At 43.3% G+C, this 17,699-nt stretch overlaps 1 protein-coding gene across 3 annotated transcripts in view; it reads right to left on the reverse strand.

Moving 5' to 3' along the window:
* The window catches only part of LOC120027732 (guanine nucleotide-binding protein G(olf) subunit alpha-like), a 62,184-nt gene that overhangs the window by 31,462 nt on the left and 13,023 nt on the right, over positions 1–17,699 (reverse strand). For all 3 annotated transcript variants that reach the window (XR_005473337.1, XM_038972732.1, XM_038972733.1), the window contains exon 5: positions 8,812–8,909. Coding sequence is in view for 2 of the 3 variants with exons in the window: in XM_038972732.1 (XP_038828660.1) it covers positions 8,812–8,909 (98 nt within the window). In the remaining variant the exon portion in view is untranslated. The remainder of the gene's footprint in view (positions 1–8,811; positions 8,910–17,699) is intronic.

Raw genomic sequence — 17,699 nt, forward strand, 5'->3', positions numbered from 1 at the left:
TTAGTCACCCTAATTCTAGCCATCCTACAAGGGAAAAACTCCAATAACTTTTGAACGGATTATGATAGAGATATGAGGTTTAGAACATTCATTTTTCATAGAGGAGCAGCTACATAATTAACAGAATTTTACCCATTAGTCAAAATATGTGTTTTGATTGTACCATTTATACTGGGTCATAGAATACTTCATTATCATGATATTGTCATTTTTACATATTTAACTGTACGTCCAGTATATGTGGCTCATGCAGGAGTCAGAAGCACCCTAATGTTGCAAGCACCAGGGTCCAACCACAGAATTAAATAGAACAACTGCAATGGTCATCAAAACAGGCCGTATAAGGGCAATAAGACGTTATGCAGTATATGCCGTTTAGCAAGATGCTTTTATCCAAAGCTATTTACAGTCACGCGTGCACACAGTTTCTATGTATGGGTGGTCCTGGGAAACGACCCAACTATCCTGGCATTGGAAGCGTCACGCTCTACAAACTGATCTACAGAGGACCTCCGGTGGCCAGGCTACACACTTGACCCTGGGTGCTCCTCGTTGTATAATCTGGAAGAAATCCAGCACAACGGCAGAACCATATGTAAGATCTTAATTTGAGCGAGCTTTCTGCAACAACAGGATGATCAAATTAAGATAAGGCATCTGTATCATAGAACAATGACACAGTGTGTGGTTGAATTCAACTGTACTGAGTAATTTGGCTGCATTGCACAATCTTCTAGGAAGCCCTTGTATGGCAAATAGGAAGTCTGATATTCCTGCATTCATTGACATAATTGGTAAACACCACACCTCAATTAGAACAATATTTGATCTCAAATTGTAATCTCAATACTATTTTTTTAGGGTATACGTGTTCAGCCAAAGCCAATTCCAAAAGCACGAGATCACCAGAGTTGGCGACATGCTCCGGTACTTTGGCGACTAGTAAGTTTTATTTAAACCTCCCGTTTTGGGCTGGATGTCTAAATGTGTAGTTCATACAGGCATAATCTATAAGCAGAATAACGTTTTTACAGATTTAAGATCTTCATTTAAGCCTGTTTAATACATCAGGAAAATATTCCTGCAGCAACAGGAATTATTATGTGGATTATAATAATGGACATTTTTGTAGGGTTGATACATTTTTCAAGTCTGAAATGCCAAAGTGGAAATGATAAAGTTCTCCTGCAACAGGGTGATCAAATTAAGATCCTACATCTGTGCCTCAATTAACCAAGAAATTCCTAGTTTGAAAGCATCTGTTTTCTGGAAGGTGTGCGGTGCCATTTTCCCTTACATTTCCCCCATGTTGACCAGCCCTCTAGCAATTCGAGTTTCAGCCAATGGGCTTCAGCCATTCGCCATTTGAGTCACAGCTAGCAAGACACACACAGCAGAGCAATGACGTGGTGCACATATGTAATGTAGTACACAATTTTCGGGGACCACTTTTGGCTCGTGGGCACTACTTTCAGAACTACTGGCTAAAAGGTATACAAAAGTACCGGAGAATATCTTTAAAGCTGGAACCCTTAATGGTCAAACTGCCACGTCCGTTTGCAATATTACAACAAAGAAGTTACTGCAAACAGTGTTTTTCCCCCATGACATCACTGATAGAACAACAGAATATGTACTTGTCAATAAAACAAAAACAATAGCGTTCATTGGGCGGACAGTGGCGCAGTTTGAAATACGGCTGAGACAGAAACAAACTCAACTAAAGGCTGCTTACAATCTGGTTTGGGCAGGGGGGAAAAAACTGTGCACTTGGGAGTCTCCACATAGGACCATCTAGATTAACTAGGGCTGGCCTGGAGAGGGAGTGCAGGGTTTGTGTATGCACAATGCTCTCGCCGAGCTAGAAACAGAACAGGCCAGTCAGAACAGGGCACCTATTGTGCTCCCACAGGACTATATTAAGGCCTTATCAGCCTGCAACATCAACAGTGTCCTCTGCTTCCTACTGAGCACACAAACCAGGATCTGCAGCTAGCGCACACAGCTTTAGCATGCTAATGAGCACACACACCAAGATCTATAGCTTTAGCATGCTAATGCTAATGAGCACACACACACCACTGTGCTAAGCTAATGATGACATCTAACGTGCTAACACTTACCATGCTAGCGCTAATGTTTTGGAGGTGGTAGCTATCAAATACATGACCACATGAGTAGGGAAAGGGGGACACCTAGTCAGTTGTACAACTGAATGCCTTCAACTGAAATGTGTCTTCCGCATTTAACCCAACCCCTCTGAATCAGAGAGGTTCGGGGGGCTGCCTTAATCGACATCCACGTCTTCGGGGCACGGGGAACAGTGGGTTAACTGCCTTGCTCAGGAGCAGAAAGACAGATTTTTACCTTGTCAGTTCGGGGATTCGATCCAGCAACTTTTCGGTTACTGGCCCGAAGCTTTAACCACTAAGCTACCAGTATCAGTGACACAGCCGACAGGAGTTACCGTGTAGCTTTGAGAGTACAACATACGGTTGTTATGTGTATACAGGGGCGCAACTTTGGTTTTTGAAGTGGGGGGGGGGGGGGGGGGGTCGGCATTATTCTTTAAAAAAAACACCCAAACAGCCTACCCGACTGCTCAGAGGCGTCAGCAAGTTCCTAAAGCACATCGTTGCCTCGTTTTTTAAAATCACACTCCAATGATAAAACTGGGGGGACAAAAATACAATTTCAGAATGTGGGGGGACATGCCCCCCCCCATCCCCTGTGAAAGTTGCACCCCTGTGTGTATATGTTTGCATGACCATGCGTGCGATGTTGTTTTTAAGCAAAATTCAAACGTTAAGTCATAGGTTGAAGGCATCCATTTTGACGGGCTTAAATCTTTGGAGTTTTGTATATCAGGATGAATGAAGTAGCCTGAAGCCGAGATTACCTGTCGAGGGAGGAATTCTTGAGTACTGGTATGATATCAGTTACTGAAACGTACAGCAAGCTAGAGGGTAAACTCCATGGTACACAAAGGGAAGAGCCTCTAGATGCTAGCTCTCAAGCTACGGCACAGTATTGTATAGAAAACTAGATGGTATGGCTGTCGTTGGCAAGTTAAAATGTCGGACTGCATCCCTATATCAGGTTGTTATATATATAATATATATATATTTAGTTGTTTTGTAAATAGCAATTTGTTCACTGCTGTTTTAATACAGTGTAATATACCCACAACTGACAAGTGTTTTGTATTGATACAGGGTGCTACAAGTACAAAGTAAAGTTAAAACGTCAAGACACTTTACTTTAGAACAAGTTGAGTCACAACTCTGGACAAAACACTAATGAGTAAAACAAAGTGGAATGAAACAAACGAGCCATTCCATGACATTTATGGGCTTTTCCAAACAACGATGCTTCATTGCATGGCCCAAAGGCTCCAACTGGGCTGGGCAATGGAACAGAACATTGAAATCAATTCAAATGCTGAAAATTGATCTACCCCTCCTCCCAAAACAGGCCTACATGTACAATATACAGTCGGTATTGACTGGCTTATAGGATTGTGGAACGTCAATATGGGCCTCCTCTTTGACACAAGCACTTGGATCGGCCCATAATCATTTTGCGTTTCAATTGGGGCTGGAGAGATAGCAGCAGCTAGCTGAACAAGGGGGTGCTAGTGAGCACTGATTGCTCAGCAGTTTCCATTGCTTTACACGTTCATTGGAGGACCTAAGAATAGCACCACGTAGACTATGCTGGTTCTGATGGTGGCTCTGAACCAGCCACCAATGGAAAATCACGACTTAAAAGGAAGACACAGCAATATGACATCATCAAAACAGAGGGGCGACTTCCTGCTTACCGATATCAACAACAGATTATAAACAGCCAATAGTGGCAGCCTTGGCAGAGTTGACATTTGTCTACCAGCTGTGTACAATGACATCATATCGCTGAATCTACCTTTAAGGCGAAACAAAGTGAGCAGACTAGAAACAACACGTTATCATGCTAGCTACAGCTAAATGAACAGGAACAGAGGTTGAAATGCGCTGTCATGCTAACTTAGAGCTAAGCGTCAGTTATGGACCCTGACAGATAACAGTTTCCTCCTCCTAACCCCAACGGGTGTCACTTTGTTTCAGTATACAGAAGGCAGAGATATTGTCAATGGAAACGAGATAGAGCTGTTAAACATGGATACAGTGGAGCTACTGTGCGTCATGGCATTGAGCGATATGTGCATGCGCGCGCACACACACACACACACACACACACAGTTAGCCAGAACAAGCACTAGACGGGTGTGTGTCTGCCTTCTGTAAGCCTCAGCATAACGTCTGTCTTCCTGGGAGAGGAACAACAAGGGGGTCTGACGTCACATATTTCATGCCACTCCAATCCAAACACCTCACAGCCACGTTCTGACTGACTGGAGATTAGAAAAGGGACAACTTGTGTGTATTTCATGGTCACAGAACTTGCCGGTGGTATAAAACACTGCTTCACACCGAAGAGGGGAGCACAATCAGAGACTAGAACTCGGCCAGCAAGCCAAGTGGTGTCTGGAGTGCTCCTCTTAAACAAAAGCTATGGAAATCATAACCTTGAGTCACATATTGTCTACTCTCATTCAAGCACATCATCGACAACAACATGTTGCACTGTATGTTACATAATACGCGTTACCGTCGCCTATGGAAATGGCATGGTTATTAATGAGGGTCAAATAATGATCTAATAAGGGGTTGGGTTCTGCAGACCACCATAAAAATAAAGAAATACTACAGTACTTACTATAGAATACTACATTACTTACTATTGAATACTACAGTACTTACTATAGAATACTACAGTACTTACTATAGAATACTGTAGTATTTCATTTGCATATACCCAGCCCATTCCCCTCCCCATATCCCAACATGTTCCACACATAGAAACCTAAATGCCAAGTATAGACCATATATTGTATTCTATAGTCCACAACAACACTAGAGTAAATACTACAGTATACTACATTCCGCAAAGACACTACAGTAAATACTACAGTCCACAGAAACACTACAGTAAATACTACAGTATACTGTACTACAGTCCACAGAAACACTACAGTAAATACTACAGTATACTGTACTACAGTCCACAGAAACACTACAGTAAACACTACAGTCCACAGAAACACTACAGTATACTACAGTAAATACTACAGTATACTACATTCTGCAGACACTACAGTATACTAGAGGAATGGCCGATTAATTAGGGCCGATTTCAAGTTTTCATAACAACCGGAAATCTGTATTTGTGTTTTTTTTTTTTTACACCTTTACACCTAACCATAAACATCAATGCCTTTCTTAAAATCAATACACAGAAGTATATATTTTTAAACCTGCATATTTAGCTAAAAGAAATCCAGGTTAGCAGGCAATATTAACCAGGTGAAATTGTGTCACTTCTCTTGCGTTCATTGCACGCAGAGTCAGGGTATATGCAATAATAATAAACGTTTTGTTTTCTAAATGATAGTTTCCGGATTCGACCATATTAAATGACCAAATGCTCGTATTCCTATGTGTTATTATGTTATAATTAAGTCTATAATTTGATATTTGATAGAGCAGTCTGACTGAGCGGTGGTAGGCAGCAGCAGGCTCGTAAGCATTCATTCAAACAGCACTTTCGTGCGTTTTACCAGCAGCTCTTCACTGTGCTTCAAGCATTGCGCTGTTTATCACTTCAAGCCTATCACCTCCCGAGATTAGGCTGGCGTAACCGATGTGAAATGGCTAGCTAGTTAGCGGGGTGCGCGCTAACTAGTTTCATACGTCACTCACTCTGAGACTTGGAGTAGTTGTTCCCCTTGCTCTGCATGGGTAACGCTGCTTCGAGCGTGGCTGTTGTCGACGTGTTCCTCGTTCGAGCCCAGGTAGGAGCGAGGAGAGGGACTGAAGCTATACTGTTACACTGGTAATACTAAAGTGCCTATAAGAACATCCAATAGTAAAAGGTATATGGAATACAAATGGTATAGAGAGAAATAGTCCTATAAATACTATATTAACTACAACCTAAAACCTCTTACCTTGGAATATTGAAGTCTCATGTTAAAAGGAACCACCAGCTTTCATATGTTCTCATGTTCTGAGCAAGGAACTTAAACGTTAGCTTTTTTACATGGCACATATTGCACATTTACTTTCTTCTCCAACACTTTATTTTTGCATTATTTAAACCAAATTGAACATGTTTCATTATTTATTTGAGGCTAAATTGATTTTTATTGATGTATTATATTAAGTTAAAATAAGTGTTCATTCAGTATTGTTGTAATTGTCATTATTACAATAAATGTAAAACAAAAATGGCTGATTAATCGGTATCGGCTTTTTTGGGTCCTCCAATAATCGGTATCGGCGTTGAAAAATCATAAAATCGGTCGACCTCTACAGTATACTACAGTCCACAAAGACACTACAGTAAATACTACAGTATACAGGTACACAATTATCTATATCCACAGTAAAACGAATCCTATAGACATAACTTGAAAGGCCGCTCGGCAAGGAAGAAGCCACTGCTCCAAAACCGCCATAGAAAAAGCCAGACTACGGTTTGCAACTGCACATTGGGACAAAGATCGTACTTTTTGGAGAAATGTCCTCTGGCCTGATGAAACAAAAATTGAACTGTTTGGCCATAATGACCATCGTTATGTTTGGAGGAAAAAGGGGGAGGCTTGCAAGCCGAAGAACACCATCCCAACCGTGAAGCACGGGGGTGGCAGCATCATGTTGTGGGGTGCTTTGCTGCAGGAGGGACTGGTGCACTTCACAAAATAGATGGCATCATGAGGCAGGAAAATTCTGTGGATATATTGAAGCAACATCTCAAGACATCAGTCAGGAAGTTAAGGCTTGGTCGCAAATGGGTCTTCCAAAATGACAATGACTCCAAGCATACTTGCAGAGTTGTGTCAAAATGGCATAAGGACAACAAAGTCAAGGTATTGGAGTGGCCATCACAAAGCCCTGACCTCAATCCTATAGAAAATTTGAGGGCAGAACTGAAAAAGTGTGTGCGAGCAAGGAGGCCAACAAACCTGACTCAGTTACACCAGCTCTGTCAGGAGGAATGGGCCAAAATTCACCCAACGTATTGTGGGAAGCTTGTGGAAGTCTACCCGAAACATTTGACCCAAGTTAACAATTTAAAGGCAATGCTACCAAATACTAATTGAGTGTATGTAAACTTCTGACCCACTGGGAATGTGTTGAAAAAATAAAAGCTTAAATAAATCATTCTCTTTATTATTATTCTGACATTTCACATTCTTAAAATAAAGTGGTGATCCTAAGACAGGGAATGTTTACTAGGATTAAATGTCAGGAATTGTGAAAAACTGAGTTTAAATGTATTTGGCTAAGGTGTATGTAAACTTCCGACTTCAACTGTGTTTGTTATTTCATAGTTTTGATGTCTTCACTATTATTCTACAACATAGAAAATCGTAAAAAATAAATTAAAACCCTTAAATGAGTAGGTGTGTCAAAACTTTTGACTGCTACTGTGTACATTCACACACACACACACACACACACACAAACAGCCAAAACATTATGTGCCATTAAACTCCCTGAAGAGCACCTCTGAGGACTTGGAAGACTTTGTCAGAGCTCCATGGGTGATTATATGAGGTCTAAAAGGCCAATCAGAATGCCCAGAACACATGAGGAGAGTCAACGGAGACACACCATTGGCTGAGAGAGCAACCAGGGCTGTGATGGGATGGAAATTGCCTCTCAAAGGGATCTACCTTTCATTAACGAGGAAGCTTGCGTAACACACAATGAATATCCTTACACGTAAAACAACCGGACTGGCTTAATTAAGGTACTTTCAACAACCTCTCTACTGGATTCTTACAACAGGGGTTGTCACCTGTTACTTGGGGATGAGTAGTTATGCATAACAATACATGTGTGCCTGCGTGTGTTTTCTTCACACACCGCTAACCAGAAAAATTATTTTGGGGTGGTACGAATTTCAGTCGGTAATTGCCAGCAACCTGAGATGGAACACAAACATTGTTATATGGACCAAGCCTCCAAGAGATCCACATGGTAAACCCCAGGTAGCGCTACCTTACTGGGGACATCAATGTGACTGGGTGAAAGGGCCTGAAAGCACGGTTACCTCAGTGCAAGGTAAAAGACACGTGTTGTGAACAACGCTAAAAGCCCTCTCTTCTCTTCACCAGGAGCGTGCGTCTCAACATACGGTCTTAAGGGTACTATCTGAACACAACTGTGCGTGTCTTTTTGTCGTCACAACAGGGCACCTGGCACATGTGGGCTTCTGGGGGTTCGGGTTAGCAGACTGCGGGACACGCAACGTCAGTGGAGAGATGGAGAGTCCACAGGGATGGGTTAGCGAGGGAGAGTGGGATATAGGAGGAGAGGGAAGGAGGGATGGAGAAGAATGGAGAGTTAGAAGGATGAGTTGAGAGAGGAATGGAAAGAGAGGGATGGGGAGGGAGGTATAGGAATGGAAAGAGAAAGAGGGATGGGGAGGGAGAGATAGGAATGGAAAGAGAAAGAGGGATGGGGATGGAGAGATAGGAATGGAAAGAGAAAGAGGGATGGGGATGGAGAGATAGGAATGGAAAGAGAAAGGGGTATGGGGAGGGAGATAGAGATAAAGGGATAGGACAGAGGGAGAAAATGGACAGGGAGGAAGAGAGAAGGGAAGAGAGGAGAAAGGGGAATGGGAAAAGAATGGTGAGAGTGGAAGAGAGAGATGAGGAGGAAGGGAGGGTACGAGGGTTGGGGCCCAGGGGGTACTCACTACTGTGCGCAGTCGATGAGCTGGTACTCATTGGAGCGCTCAAAGCAAGCCTTCACGCCTTCATCGTCCCACAGCTGCTTGGCATGCTCGAAGAACTCCTGTTGTTCATGAAAGAGAATAAAAGAGAGAAACAGGAGCTTTGGTTTCAGACAAGAGAGACAACTTGTCATCACGTTGGCTTTGCTGTACATTTGCATGATAGATGAAAGTACATTTGATGTGATTGTCCTCTGTAGCAGCATGTTAGATAATCATTGTACATTACTCAGGTGTTGCAGAGGGTGAACTGACTGGTCCTATAGGATGAGAAATACAACTACGGTGGAAAACGTCTGATCCATTCACAACGTCAAACACAAAAAACAAGAATAAGGAGGAGGGAAATTATACCCTTCCCTGAGAAAGAACATCCCCATAAATACCTATTCAATGATAGACTGCTCTTCCACTCACTTGCCTATGGACAGAAGGTGTGTAGTGGAGGAGGGTGGGAACTTGTTTCATATGAGGACCGGGCTAATCTAACATGGCACTGGTGCCTTCTAGACAGCCACAGACACGCCAATATAAAGATTAACTTTAAAAATCCAAACTGAGAAAGACATGACAATATAAAGCTGAACGTTTAGGGACCAACCAGCACTAAAATTCAAAATGCTTTTTTTGATGCAACACAAACACACTGTTTGCCATCTTCTGCCTCAGAAGTATACCAATGGGAAAGAGAGCGGGAGGGAGGGACGAGTGGAGGCAGGAAGGCGAAGAGAGGAGAGAGGGAGGGAGGTTCTGAGAAAGAGAAGACTTGTTTTCCCACCCGCTTGTTCCTTAGAGAGAGCCGAGAGCTGGGTTTACAATAATTAGTCCCCCGGTGGGGTCATCGCATAATAACCACAATACAGGCAAACAAATGGCAACAGAGATGCAAAACAAACTCAGATGCTAAAGTCGCTAACGCCGATGCAACAAGGCCTTGCGTGAAGTTTGAACAACCCTGTAAATGGCAGCATGTTCACGATTCAGCTAAACAGTCTGAGCTGAACTATTGTGCAGTATCGACCGTGTATCTATTGTCAAAAATGTGTCAACCATTTTCTAGAAACAAAACACAGTAGGAGGCCATTTACTCATTTTGACAGTTCACTTTTTTTTTACTTTCACACCTCAATACTACCATAGGAAAAACAATTCCTCCACACACTGTAATGTGCAAAATATGCAAGATAGGTTATTACCATGAGAACTACACCTCAAATCTACATCTTAATTAGCTTCACTTAACAGATTTACTGTGAATGTCTCCCTTCACACACTGAAAGCCAGCTGTGTATGAGCACAACCGCACCTCTCGGACTTCCTCTTTGCTCCCATTAGTTACAGGTGACATTTTGATGCACCGAGTCAGGATCTCTCTCTCCACATGCAAAGCAGAGTGTGTCTGCCTGCCAGGGCAGTTTCCTGGCCAAGGCTGATGATCTCACCACGAGAACAGGAAGTCGCTAAGCGGAGAGGACACAGAGACAGTTCATCTGCCCGTATCAGCCCAGACGCTGCTGTACTATGTGTTTACAGGGAGAATGGAGAAGATATGGGGATGTTGCTTTAACGTGTGCCATGTTACTACGTTACAATAACACTGAGCCAGGTCCTGTCGGTCTCGTGACTGAGGAAAGTCGGATGTTTTTCCCCCATATGAGTCATTAATTGCACTGTTGTCGACTCAACCTGCGACTGTCAGTATCACATATATTGCAATGAGGATACTCTAGAACGTTCTAGAACTACTGACAAGCACACAGCCTATACTTTTCTACAATTTTGTCCCCAAAACATTGGCTAAGAAAGTTAATTAATTGTGGAGTGCAAAAAAGGGGAGGTACCCAGCCAACTGAAATCCATGATAATAGAGTGAAATTCCCCACTATGAACCAGTTTCAATTCCTGAAAAAAAGCAAAAAAACACTTGAGCAAAAAAACTAAATAACTGTAGAGAACCTATGTAGCCTACTTGACAGGCAGCCTATCACAGGGATGGGGAATACTAAAGCAGCCCTGTGGGTCCCCACAGTCAAAACTCACAGGGCCCAACACTGAGCCCTGGGGAGCACCTGGTGACACAAAAACACGTAAACAAAACACTGAAGCCCATTAGGAGCCCTTCCATTTAACCGGCACGTCCTTTACTGAACCTAAGCCTTCATTAGTGATGCGGCGAAGGCAAAAAAAAAGAGTCATTAGCAGTTGGGTTAGAAACAGCTAGCCCATGGGCCTGTGGCTAATGACGTCCCTGGCTGCTTTTCGGGCATCCTCCAGTCCCTCCACACCGCTACCAGTGCGATCACCTCAGATTCCCTGGGCACACTCACCCACCCCTGGGTATCAACGCTATCCCTTGTATACCCACCATTGGACCAGAGAGGGAGATTGTGCTAGGATACCGCTGTCTTTAGTGCCACAACACAGGGTCAATCTATGGCGATCTATGTGACTGTTAGTTGTTAGGGCCACAGTTCTGTCCAGGTGATGGGTGACATCACAGTCATGTAAAGGCCATGTTCAGGGTGGTCTGATACCTGACTTAGAACACAGGGAGGCTGTGGACGTTCAGCTCAAAACAACTGTGTGTGTGTGTGTGTAGGGAGGGAGGGAGTTCTTCCTGTGTCTTCTGCAACACTGTTGTGTTATGGTAACCACAGACAAATCAAAAGACAAAGTTCTGGTGAGACGACATTCTCAGTCACGTGTAAAGAATAATCAACTCACTCAATGAAGCCCTTTGGGTAGCCTGCCTGTCAGCTACGGTTTGCTGTCACTAAATGCTCCATTAAATGCTCCAGTGTTTCAGTTTGTGCATGTGGATACATATTCCATAAACCATGAATGTAGCAATATCCACATTGTTATTCATGGTTATCCCTTTTTGAACACAATGGTTCATCAAGTTTATGAAAACAACATCAAACATGAAGTCCCATGAACGATCCCCTTGAATGTATTTCGGCTTAGAAACCAAGTTGGAGAATACAATGAGACAAAGGATTCTTAGATATATTTTCCAATGCACAGCTATGTGTAACGGATCTGAAATGGCTAGCTAGTTAGCGGTGGTGCACGCTAATAGCGTTTCAATCGGTTACGTCACTCGCTTTGAGACCTTGAAGTAGTGGTTCCCCTTGCTCTGCAAGGCTTTTGTGGAGCGATGGGTAACGATGCTTCGCGGGTGACTTGTCTGTGTGCAGAGGGTCCCTGGTTCGCGCCCGGGTCGGGGCGAGGGGACGTACTAAAGTTGAACTGTTACATATGCACCAAGTCATTTTACAGAGCCTGCGTTTCTGGCCCAGGTATAGCTTTACTGTCATACATAAGACTACGATGAGTCATCAACAAAACGAATAGTTCTCAAACACACACACGATCAGACAAGATCGTCAGGGGAGACACAGCGCTGGTCACAACGCCAGTGAGGCGTGATCCTGCGTCTCTCTGCTACGTCCTGTTACACTTCAAAACCTCCCTTCCTGTCAAACACGCACACACACATACTGATGCGCACAACCACTTTCTGGTCGAAAAACATAAGCAAATCTCAACTGCCTGCCTGCCTGTCTGCCTGTCTGCCTGTCTGCCTGCCTGTCTGCCTGTCTGACTGCCTGTCTGACTGCCTGTCTGACTGCCTGTCTGACTGCCTGTCTGTGCCATGCCATGCTGTAGAGTAGACTAATCTGGTCTAAATCTCTGCTGTTAGGAAATGGTGATGCAGCCCAGAGCAAATGAGCCCCAGACAATGGATTCACAGAAAGAGATCGAGAGAGAGACATAGAGAGATAGTGAGAGAACAAGTGAGACAAGAGAGTAAGAAAGAAAAAGAAAGAGAAAATCTGGTCCTGTTACCAATTCTGCTGTATTATTTTGTCACTGCCTGACAAAGAGAATAATGGATCTGAACTGGATCTGTGGGTGACTGAATGTATTGAAATCCTAGCCTGACAACAAACACCCCATAGCCCAAAAAAGTTGACAAACATGTCACACGGCATTTCGGGGAACCTTCTTAGAACTAAAACAGATAAATATCGGATTAATCTGCAATTATCAATGGTCTATTTTGGTTTAAGGATGTTTGGGTGGGGAGACTGTTACACAGTAGTATTCAGTGTCTTCAGCAAGCATTACAAAATGTAATTCCTGAGGTCTGTCTGAAGGGCGGGCTTACCCAGACAAGACTGGAGGTCTGCGACTCAAATTATAATTTTTAAATGTTTTTTTAATTTTTTTATTTAACTAGGCAAGTCAGTTAAGAACAAATCCTTATTTACAATGACAGCCTAGGAACAGTGAGTTAACTGCCTTGTTCAGGGGCAGAACGACAGATTTTTACCTTGTCAGCTCGGGGATTCGATCCTTTCGGTTACTGTCCCAACGCTCTAACCACTAGGCTCCCTGCTTCCCCATTTAATTTGGATTAAAAAGCCTATCGGTCTTCATCTTGCTATCAATGGCCTACTAACTAAAACATATGACTGATCTCACTTTGTTTACAAATGCTATGTATGCTATGTCGGCCAAATGAAGTCACAGAGCCAGACTACTCCATACTGTAGTGTATGGTGTTAATCTCGTCCACCATTCAACCCTGTCCCCTACACTCTGCAGGGTTCGTCCACTATTCAACCCTGTCCCCTACACTCTGGAGGGTTCGTCCACCATTAAACCCCGTCCCCTACACACTGGAGGGTTCGTCCACTATTCAACCCTATCCCCTACACTCTGGCGGGTTCGTCCACCATTCAACCCTGTCCCCTGCACTCTGGAGGGTTCGTCCACCATTCAACCCCGTCCCCTACACACTGGAGGGTTCGTCCACTATTCAACCCTATCCCCTACACTCTGGCGGGTTCGTCCAGCCGTCAAGTTGAAAAAGACTTAAGCGCCAATGGCTCTGTCCTCTTCCAATGGCTTAACAAAGGAGGCCTACTATGATCAAACTGTGTGTGTGTGTGTGTGGGTATATAAAGAAGCAGAAGACACTCCTCAGGGCTCAGTTTCAGGGAGGCTCATGACACAGTGTGAATAAATGCAGTATGCAGTTTACTGCCTCTAACGGAAGGGCCCATGAAAGAGAGCAAGCGGGACGTTGTGCACATAACTTACGGTTCCTTAACCGTTTCATACCTATGGCCTTATACCGCGCTCTCACCGTATTGGTCAAACCTTATTAATCCAATGTACTGACATTTCTGTAGTTGTCTCAGATAAATGTCTTCATTGGTAGCTGCCGTCATTTACATGAGATATTAACAGGAGTGTGTGTTTTATATAATTGATTGTTACAGCTTAATACCTGCATCAATAGTTTACATAGAATACATAGACACAAGTAGATTAAATGTTTGAAGGAATAGTTGTGATGTTGCATATTGAAGTGGTAAACGTCAGCTTTGGGCAGATGAAAAAAGGCCTAGTAAACTGAACACATGAGAATGTACTGGAGCCAAGTGGCAAGCCCCAAAACAATCTAAGATTATTCTAGTCTAGCCGCTACTGGCACCATGACAAGAAATCCTGGAATGGATGAAGAAAATAAAAAAGTATGCTCTTCAATTATGTAACCGCAATCAACTGCTGATGCATTGTTTTAAAGCCCAGTGTTTTAAGACCAAGGGTATGTCATCTACTGCCAATATAAGCATTGAGCCAGGGCAGCAGCAACACAAGCCATATATTTTGCCATATTTATTTTAGCGTAAATAAATGGCCAAGCAATCTCTGAAAAACGAGATAGACATAAAGACACATTCACTCTGTTTTATCATGCTGCATGATAAACTGGTTGTGATGATTAATTACCAACGAGTGCAGGTGGGTAGTGATTAAAGCATATGGTATGAAACTCTGCTTGTTATTGTTTTAATCATCTGAAGGGAACCATTTTGAAAGGGTGTGTGTGTGTGTGTGTCTCTCACGCGCTCCCTCTCGTGGGCATGGTGCATGAAGTTGAGGGCATAATTTCATTAATTCAAGTGAAATTCAACAAAACGTGAGGTTAAACAAACCCATTTGCGAAACAACTTAAACACTGGACAAGTGCTCTTCTTAGAAATTCCCTTTTTTTTGCAACATTAACAAGTTACACATGCAGGCGGCAATTGGATGATACGAATCTACATTTGCCTACAGGTAGCATAGCATGGCAGCAAAAGCATCACATCAACTGTCAAATCATCAGCGGAGGCCAAGGCTAAAAGTTATTCTTTGTCATTTTTTCTATACGGTTTGTGGGGAAGTTGCATTTTGAAATCTCTGCTGTGGTAGACAAAGGGTGTTTTGAGTCCTGGCAGAAACAAGGCCTTACATGTGACATAGGAGGCCCTACATGAAACACGGACCTGCTTTAGAGGAAAATATTCATTTGTTTGAATGCTGTGAGGGCCTCTCTTTGTCCACATGTCTGAGCCACTAGCCAGCTGGTTTACCAACAGAAATCGATGTGCCTTTACATAATAGGCCTAATTAATGAAACCTGTGTTGCAGCCAAAAAATCTACTGTTCCTACTGTCCATCTTTGACTGACTGGTATACAGTATGGATCACCACTGGTATGAATACACAGACAAAAACACAGACGGACAGACGGACGGAGACGGGACAGATACCGCCAACAACTGGGCAAAACCAGAGAGAATAGGACTAATTCAACTAATTAAAGACAGACAAAAAAATATATAATTCATGAATTTACATCTAATTAGTTTGAACTTTAAAGCAAAAGCACCAGATCTAACTCAAAACAACATTAAGGGAGGATCTTTTCGCACACAACGCAATAGACTTCATGTACCACTACTTCTTAGAGTGGTCCCTTATAAAAAGCTAATTTTAAAAAATTCTGCACCGCGGAAACGGAAGCTCGTACGTCACAGATATCCTCATCTCGGGGTCAAATAAAGTTTTGAAAGTCCCATATTTCATGCTTGTGGTCCACTCACAAATCAGTGTTTCCTATTAGCAATCCACTGTCAGCATCACAACAACCTCCATCAGCGCTGGCAGAGTACACAGTTAAAGCATTAGATAACAGAGTATCAACAAACCCTGGAGCAGACCCTTATTCCCATCATCGTTTCATGTCGTCTGCAGCGTCACTGACCCAACACAGGGAATCTGAGACACTAAAAGAATCGACTGTTTGGAATCTTTCGTAACACCTCGGCACAAACAGACCAACGCTTTGTCTGCCTTGCCTTGACCCACAGCACTCAAAAAAGGCATCAAACAATTCCTTTTGAGGGAGAAGGGACGGCTTTGATTTAAATTGCTAACGATGCGCTCCCCCAAACTCCGCCCTCCCCCCAAAAAATAAAATTAGGTTACTAAAAGCTTTTTTTAGCAAGCCGACTCATCATGTAACAGTTGATTAGTATTTATCTAGTCCAACAGATGTGTCCAGATTGCGCACTGGGCCAGCTTACCCTTATTCACTGTCTGAAAAAACAAGGTTCCTGATTGGAGCAAAGTTTTGGACCTAAATCCGATTTTGTGGACATTCCAATGGGAGAAAAAAAAGAACAAATACCAACAGCCAATAGGAACTCTTACAGGGTATATACTGTGTAGATACACTATATATACACAAAAGTATGTGGACACCCCTTCAAATTAGTGGTTTCGGCTATTTCTGCCACACCCGTTGCTGACAGGTGTATAACATCGAGCACAGCCATGCAATCTCCGTAGACAAATATTGGCAATTGAATGGCCTTACTGAAGAGCTCAGTGACTTTCAATGTGTCACCGTCATAGGATGACATTTTTCCAACAAGTCATTTTGTCAAATTTCTGCTCCTCTAGAGCTGTCCCGGTCAACTGTAAGTGCTGTTACTGTGAAGTGGAAATGTCTAGGAGCAACAACGGCTCAGACGCGAAGTGGTAGGCCACACAAGCTCACAGAACGGGACCACTGATTGCCGAACTGTGGAGCGTAAAAATGGTCTGTTCTCGGTTGTAACACTCACTACCGATTTCCAAACTGCCTCTGGAAGCAACGTCAGCGCAAGACTTTGTCGCAAACTACATGAAATGGATTTCCATGGCAGATGCCAAGTGTCGGCTGGAGTGGTATAAACCTTGCCGCCATAGGACGCTGCAGCATTGAAAACGCATTCTCTGGAGTGATGAATCATGCTTCACCAACTGGCAGAGGCCAGGAGAACGCTACCTGTCCGAAGCCATAGTGCCAACTGTAAAGTTTGGTGGGAGGAGGAATAATGGTCTCGGTCTGTTTTTCATGGTTTGGGCTACGCCCCTTAGTTCCAGTGAAGGAAAATCGTAACACTATAGCATACGACAATTCTGTGCTTCCAACTTTGTGGCAACAGTTTGGGGAAGGCCCTTCCTTGTTTCAGCATGACAATGCCCCCATGCACAAAGCGATGGTAATACAGAAATGGTTTGTCAAGATCGCTGTGGAAGAACTTTACTGGCCTTCACAGAGCCCTGATCTCAACCCAATCGAACACCTTTGGGATTAATTGGAACGCCGACTGCGATCCAGGCCTAATCACCCAACATCAGTGCCGACCTCACTAATGCGCTTGTGGCTGAATGGACGCAAGTCCATTCAGCAATGTTTCAACATCTAGTGGAAAGCCTTCCCAGAAGAGTGGAGCCTGTTACTGCAGCAAAGGGGGGACTAACTCCATATTAATGACCATGATTTTGGAATCAGATCTTTGACGAGCAGGTGTCTACATCATTTTGGTCATGTAGTGTATATTTCCAGGCAGTCAAATATAGCAAAGTATTTGTTTTACTGTGTACTCATAAAATTCTATTCATAGCTGGGCGATATCACTGGAAGCAAACACCAGAAGTAATTACATCTATTTGCCCAC

Source organism: Salvelinus namaycush, chromosome 33, assembly GCF_016432855.1.
Source record: "Salvelinus namaycush isolate Seneca chromosome 33, SaNama_1.0, whole genome shotgun sequence".
NCBI classification, from domain to species: Eukaryota; Metazoa; Chordata; class Actinopteri; order Salmoniformes; family Salmonidae; genus Salvelinus; species Salvelinus namaycush.